The 7,436-nt window shown below is 36.1% G+C and overlaps 1 protein-coding gene and 1 long non-coding RNA gene across 2 annotated transcripts; both read left to right on the plus strand.

Moving 5' to 3' along the window:
* The first annotated feature begins 713 nt into the window (after nucleotides 1–713).
* On the plus strand, nucleotides 714–4,695 carry LOC143482086 (uncharacterized). The gene is made up of 6 exons (XM_076980349.1): nucleotides 714–909; nucleotides 2,044–2,165; nucleotides 2,744–2,965; nucleotides 3,119–3,266; nucleotides 3,362–3,468; nucleotides 3,966–4,695. The coding sequence occupies exons 1-6, from the start codon at nucleotides 870–872 to the stop codon at nucleotides 4,272–4,274; spliced, it is 948 nt and encodes a 315-aa protein (XP_076836464.1). The 5' UTR covers nucleotides 714–869; the 3' UTR covers nucleotides 4,275–4,695.
* Nucleotides 4,696–5,123: 428 nt separating this feature from the next.
* Nucleotides 5,124–6,827, plus strand: LOC143482087 (uncharacterized). The gene is made up of 2 exons (XR_013122131.1): nucleotides 5,124–5,509; nucleotides 5,752–6,827. It is a non-coding gene; the product is annotated as an uncharacterized LOC143482087 (long non-coding RNA).
* Nucleotides 6,828–7,436: the final 609 nt, after the last annotated feature.

Below are 7,436 nucleotides of genomic sequence, written 5' to 3' on the forward strand. Positions count from 1 at the left end.
TGCTTGTGCCATGTTTGGAATCTCAATTTTACATGACATGTAATCTGTCATAGCAAATGGTATTATACTGTTGTAATTCAAAACAATGTAATGATGAATTTATCACATAAATATTTCACACAAGCCCAAATACAGGAAAACCACTATAATTAACAGCACTCACAATTAATGAGTTATTCTTCATGTTGTAAACACGATACTCTTTGACACATCCATCTATACCACAAACTACATGGAAATCTGGACTATGGCTATGTGCAGAACTAATATGACTGAGTAGGATTTGAGGGTCAGACCCACAAAAACGAAGCATATAACACAGCGCCAAATCATTTTGCTTTGCTGGTCTGTGAACTCATTTACCCATGAACCTAAGAAAACCTGGATTAGTCTATTAAGAGGTATACGGTTTATCATAAGTCGCCTTACAAAAGCTGGAATAAATAATAGTACACATTCACTCGTTTATTAAAAAAAAAAATTATATTATATATATATATTTATATATATATATATATATATATATTATATATATATATAACTGAAATATATATATATATATATATATATAAATATATATATATATATATATATATATATATATATATATATATATATATATATATATATATATATATATATATATATATATATATATATATATATATATATATTATATATATATATGCTTATAAATAAAACGTGAACTAAACTATCTCCATCCCCTCCCCCACACTCCTGGAGATGGTATCGTTACAACTTTCGCGCCGACGGTTAAAGACGACGGTTAGACTGTAGGGTTAGTGCTACTGAGGTTCAAGTTTGGATGTGATTTCATGGTACAACTAGTGAAGAATTGAAGGCAAGTTATGGAGAAACTGGACGAAATAACAATTTCCACTCTGAAAGGTATGTAACAGTTTTTTTCTTTGTTTAGTGTTAATCTATTTTGTGTTATGTCGCTAGCATGCTAGGCTAGGCACATCTTGATGCAGGGAGTTATTAAAGCATTCCTGTGCCGTTCTCAGTTTCAGTCTCTGTGAATTCTTTCAACAGTAGTGTGCAAAACGTCATGATTTAATGGCAATTAAAATTGTGGCATTTTCAAAATTCGTCTTTAAAAGTTTCCACCAGGTTTGGCCATATTAGCATGGTCCCGGACAGGGCAGGACTATCCAATATCTGTCGTGATCTAATGGCGCTAAGCGGTTGTGTATCTAGTTGAAATTCTATTTAGAGCAGGTCAGGGGTGGGTTTCCCGAAACGTTCGTAGTGCTAAGTACTTCTTAACCTCATACGTTTCATACGAGGTTACGAAGTACTTGGCGCTACGAACGTTTCGGGAAACCCACCCCTGAAAGGTAATGTTTGGAGGCTGTTAATTTTAGGTAATGTTAATGTGTACGGCTGTTGTATAACGTGCTTTATGCCCGAAAAACCTCTTCCAGTACATAATAGTGATGAGTCGTTTCCAAAAGATCCGGTTCTTGAACAGCTCGGTGAAATTAATTAAATTAATCGATACGCGGCTATCGGAGTCGTTTTATATATTAATCTGCACATTCACCTTCGCATCAGTACAGGGAATCAGTCATAGTGTGAGACTGTTATTAGATTATAAAAACAAAAACTCCGTATTTTCACACACATAGAGTGAGCGAGAGAGAGACTCATAACTCTCATAACTCCATATAAAAAAAAACATACAGAAATTAAGCAGTAGTAGCATATAGACAAATAATTGAGAAATAACCTTGTTTTTTATGTTAGACTTGATTGAATTAAACAATTTTAAAGGAAAAATGCACTTTAAAAAATGGCTTTAAAGGAGTCCCATCAATACACGCACACGTCCGCTTCCACTCGGCTAGGGTTCGTTGGCGGTCTTTCAGGCGTGACGTCAGCTGCGTTCTCTGAGAGCACATTGTTCGTTACAGTGTCCAGACAATTTAAAATGATAATGATATGCATCAATGTTGTACCTATTTATAACACGAATTATGGATTATGTAATCTAGTGATAATTGGAAACTTCTATTGCAGAAGCAAATGTTGGAGAAGACCTGCTGTCTTCACTGTCCCGAGATGACATCAAAGATCTCTTTCCTGGTCCTGAACATTTCCTGAGGCGTCCTCTATGGCTTGCAGTGCACAAATGTGAAGAAGTAAGTTCTGCTTTATTGCTTATTGAAAAAAACTGAGGACACACCAGTTTCTTTTATGCAGTTAAAATTAATTTTACCAACACACACTTACCAGATACCCAGTAGAAGGGCTGTTGGTGGTTTTCTTTCATTTTGGCTTTAAACAAATGGCCTACAAATTTATCAAATGCACACATTTTAAATTTTACAACAATTTACTGATATTTTTGCTATACATTCTTGCATCTCTAGAGACCTAAAGTGCTTATGCAATTTTATGTGAAATTAGCCCTGTGTAAATACACTGTCTATATCTGTATTTAATCTTTCTGTCCAACTCTACCCTGTAGTAACGTGTGTTATTTGGTCAGCCACTTTAAAGGTTGTCAACATTATGCAATCACATATTTTAATTTAATCGGTTTGTAGGATTTAGTTTTCACTTTACAAAGGGTTTTTTGTACCTTTTTCTCTTTCAAAAAGCCAAATTTTGTTGACCATGATTGATTTAGAAAAGTAATAAATGGGTAAAACATCCAAGGGGTGAATATTATTAATAGACACTGCAAATGAATTGTACACATCTGCTCTGTGCTTAGCTGGTTCAGCTGACTTCTTTGACAGTCCGAAAACCCAGGAAAGACACTACAAGACTCCAAGAAATATACAAGACTAAGAAACCAAACAAAGCTGCTGTAACCCAACTGCTTAACCTGGAGTACGAGAGTAGAAGACAATTAATTAACTCTGATGCAATAAAGGAGCAAGACAGACCAGTGAGGGTTCTAGAGGCATACCCTTGTTTCAGAGAACTGGACCATGTAAGCAGTACTCACTTCTTTTAGCCATCCCAGCATTCCTTTAGGGAAACTTTTATATAATTTTCCAATTCTTTAAATACTATAGCCCTCGTGTTTAAGTGGTTATTGTCAAGACCAGATATAGAGCCAGTCTTTTCTGTCTGTATTTTTCAGGTCCTGGATGAGCTGCAGAGGATTATTCAACCATCCAATTCCAGATACATATCTGAGATGAAGGATAGATGGGAAATCTTCTACTCAAAGGTGCAGTTCTATGGTGTCATGAAGAAAGTAATGAAGCCTCCAAAAACTTTGGATGGAGGTAATTCTACAGTACCTTGATTTGTCTAAGTTTATGTTTTGTATATTGCATTATTCGCTGTGATTGATCGTTTTATTTGTCTTTTGTCAAACCAGTGGAAGATGCAACAGCTGTGTTCAGAGCCCTTCCACTGCTCTTCCCTTCCAGCACACTACCACCTAAGAAGCTGAGCATCTGTGAGGCTTTTTTCTATGTCCTAAAGGTGAGAATGCAATATTATATGTGCAATTATTGTTTACTTTGCACTTAATCATGCTTTCACTTTATGAAATTTACTGAGTGGAGATGCTCTAAATATTCTTAAGGTTCAGGTCTATGATATCCTGAGGTTAATAAAACCTACAAAGAATAATGAGTCAATTTTAGGCTGTAATGTGGCTCCAAGTTCTCCAATGATGGTAGATTCAGCTGTGTCTTTGTGATGTACGTGAAGTTCTTGGCACCTAAGATTAAATCACAATCACATAATATGCAGAAAAATCACAAGGATATTTTCCCCCATATCATTAAGGGCTTGTTTCTGTACCTTTTTATTTAAAATTGCTGTAGTACGTCTGGTACTTGTAATGTACATTCACACAATCTGCTTAATATATAGTTACAGTTTTTACTATTATCATTTGACTATTAGGTGTTTTAGTTGGGTGTGTGTTTGTTGAGGTTCTGCTCTAATCATCCTCATTCTTTTCTGGCATGTAGACTTCAGAAGACCATGAAGGCTACCTTCGTCGGCGACCCCTGGCTTGCCCAGTTCTGCTCGTCTCTGAAGGCAACTGCATGATTGCTGTTGGAACCACACCAGTGACCACCTTTGACCGAAAGTATCTTTATGAGGGACTGCTCTACCTCATGGCATATTACTATGCCCTACACCTCACATACCCAAAGTACATTTCCACGTTGCTGTCTATCTTGCAAACTGAAATACTCAAAGATTCCATCCATGACAGTGATTCAACCCCCTCTTACAAGAAGGCGCTTGGTGAGTGGAAGTCATTCATTGAGTGAGTCTCTCTTAGAGTCTACTTCCCTGTGTTTGTTTTTTTCAGAAAAGTGGTTCAACACATGTTTGTTTCTGAGATCTTTAAAGATGTTCTTCTGAGATAATGGAAACCATATGTTAGAATATTGGTTTTTATGCTGCAGGGAAATGTATTTTTGATCTTAGTAGTTAGTATTCCCCATTTGAGTATCTGGATTAAGCACTTAGTGGCAATGCTACACAGTACCCGGCTAAAAATTTAGGTAATGTTAGGCGTGCTGTTTGGATGGACATATAAAGACTGTCAAAATACAATTGCTGACCTATTGCTGTGTTAATAAAAATGCAAAAATCAAGAATGCTTCTAGTGCCTTGATTTTAAAATAAAACAAATTGTCTTGTTTGTCTTGAAAAAAACAATTAGTTTTAAGAAAACTTGTCCTGTAGTAAGCTTTTTTTGTTACATGAATAATTTAAATTAAGGTGTAAAATCCTAAAGTAAGCAAATAATTCTTTAAATCAGCAAGACATCAAGAAAGCATAATTTATTTCAGGAAAGATTTTCTACAAAACTCTTGTTATGAGTCACATTTTCTTAAATTAAGCATAGAAAATCTTGAAATCAGCTTAATCAAGATTTTGTCACACTCATTTTAAAAAAATATTTCTTAAGAAAAGCAATTTTTGCTTGTAAGAAGCACAATTTTCTTTAATTTAAAAATACACAAGTTAGATTCATTTGCTAGTTTTAAGAATTCTAGACAAGCAACTTTTGCTTACCCCATTGGCAGATTTTTTTTCTCAAAACAAGAATAAATTGTCATATTTAGGAATATTTAGCTTATTTCAAGTAGTGCTGTTTTTGCAGTGCATGTTTTTAGTTTTGTTTGGACTTACTGCTTTAGAAAAAATCCTCGACAGTGACTTTGTGTGCCCTTGCACAGAATTGCATAGAAATATGATATTCAGCTTTTACCTGGTAATCCCTGCAATTATTGCGTTCACCATCACGTTTTACCTTGCATCTATACCAAATGAAGAAGAGAAAAAGGAGGAAAGTCAGCAGAGCTATAAAATATCTTTGTGCTATACCGACTGGAAAATAAAGGTTTTGCTGGGGTTCTTTTCGAGTGTTGTTTGGTTAGCCCTGTTCTTCGCAGATGGCAGATATCTGCCTTGTGTGTATGGCAAATTAAGTGATAAAGAAAATGCTACATGTTACGGATATAAAGACCGCAGTGACATCATTTACAATTCTAAGGTAAGCTACTTACTAGTTAAATTTGATCATGAACACCTCCCAAGTTCCCAAGTCTGGAGGAACATTTATGACCATAAAAACAGTAGTACTTGAATGGGTTTACTGATAATGTTTAATGTTCTCTATGTAAACATTTAGCATCCATAGCATCCAGGTTTAATATCTGCCTTGTAAGATTTACAATTTACTATACAATCTACACAGTCACCAATTACACAGAACCATGTTGTCTTTTATTCCAGATTGGAGGTTTCTCTATCATGCTGATGCTGTCACTTTTGGCACTATTTCTAAAATGCTGCCATCCATACTGCCATCGCCGCTGCCTTAAGAAAGTCCAGGAAAACCACATAGAATGGTTAAAGTTCTGCAAAATGTTCTGTGAAGAATTCTGTGATGAAAGCTGTGAAGAATTCTACACGGATGTGAATGAACCTTCACAGCAAGACATTGCTTCTTTAGTAGTGTAACGTATAGCCCACTGTCAGATATACCCCTCTTGCCCGTGTTTCTTTCCTTTCCATGTGCGTTTATTTACCTTGTCTCAGTTCAACCCCCTCCTCCCTAGTAATTAGTTTCACCTGCGTCTTTATTCTAGATTAGTTGGCAGTCTTTAGCTCCCTTGTTCCCTCGAGTCCCTTGTCTGTCTTTCTCTGTGTTCATGTTTGTTTCCTAAGCCTGTCTACGTTCTAGCCCTCATCTGCCACTTAGCCAAGTTGCCTCCCCGGTGTCTCCCTCGAGTATTCTCAGTGTTTCTCTAATGCAGTTTCCCTGTATTGTTGTAGTTTAGGTCAGGTGCACTCGATGTGCTGATTCGCACATCTTTGTTAGGTCTTAGTTCTTTCTGTGTGTAACTCTGTTTAGCTCTGGTTATGTTTAGTTTGTTCCCTTATGTATTTCAGTATTTTATTCAGTGGTCTGGTTAATTTGCTTTTGTTATATCCCAAGTGTCTCCTGTTAAGTTTATTTCTGTATTATCATACCTTGTTCTCTGTTAACCATGCCCAGTAAGCTCAATGAACGTAAGCGTTCTTTCTGAGTGTCTTTCTGTCTCTCCTTAGAATTTTTATGTGCCTCATAAAACCCCTAATAAAATCTCTCCCAGTATCCTCTATTTCCTGCGAGATGTCGTCATTACATATAGTTGATCAAGAGGACAACAAGTGACAAAACCTTCTTCATACAAGCTCTTCCCAGCTATTTCCTTGTATTAAAAAGTGTACATATCTAGAGTAGTAGGCTATGAATTGCAATATTTGAATCACGTTTTGCATTGAATCTATATTTTGGTTCTTATAGATTTTTTTTCCTGATTTTTTCCTATAGATAATTTTTCCTGATTGTTAAAAAGAGTCATAATTTCCCTGTCCAGATACAATACTACTCTCATAATTCCCAACACCACCTTGTTAGATCTTCATCACATGATTATTGATTCACCTGCTGTTCATTACCTGTTGTCATATAGATACTGTGTTTCAGTTAGTCATACTGAGCGACTTATCTTCATTGTTCTTGCCCGTCATTATTGAGCCCTTTCTGTGCTTCACATTACCTCTTGGTTTTGTTAGTCTCTCTGCTCTCTAGTTTTGACCACAGATTTTTTTGACCTTGATTATTATTATGTGATTTTGAACCTTGCCTGTGTAATGTTTACAGTTTTGTATTAAATTACGTACAATGCCTCCAAATTAAGTATCTGGTCTGATCTGTCTAGGAAAAAAGCCAGCCCTGACCAATGTGGTGCCCTAGGCGAGATTTTGGTTGGTGCTGTGACGGGCAGTGTGAGCAACTAAAAAGGAAGCGATCACGCCAAGTCTCAGGGAAAGAGGATGGTTTAATAGAAAGTGCGCAAACCAAATACCCGTGACATAGATCCAGATTAAGGAAATAATAACCAGCAGTCAACTGGTACAAAGACAAGACA

This window comes from Brachyhypopomus gauderio, chromosome 18 (genome assembly GCF_052324685.1).
Source record: "Brachyhypopomus gauderio isolate BG-103 chromosome 18, BGAUD_0.2, whole genome shotgun sequence".
In the NCBI taxonomy this organism is placed as follows: Eukaryota; Metazoa; Chordata; class Actinopteri; order Gymnotiformes; family Hypopomidae; genus Brachyhypopomus; species Brachyhypopomus gauderio.

Coding starts and splice junctions, on each gene's coding strand:
- LOC143482086 (XM_076980349.1), top strand. CDS start 870: ATGGAGAAACTGGACGAAATAACAATTTCCACTCTGAAAG. Junction 2,966..3,118: donor GTTTCAGAGAACTGGACCAT/GTAAGCAGTACT, acceptor TGTATTTTTCAG/GTCCTGGATGAGCTGCAGAG. Junction 3,469..3,965: donor CTTTTTTCTATGTCCTAAAG/GTGAGAATGCAA, acceptor TCTGGCATGTAG/ACTTCAGAAGACCATGAAGG.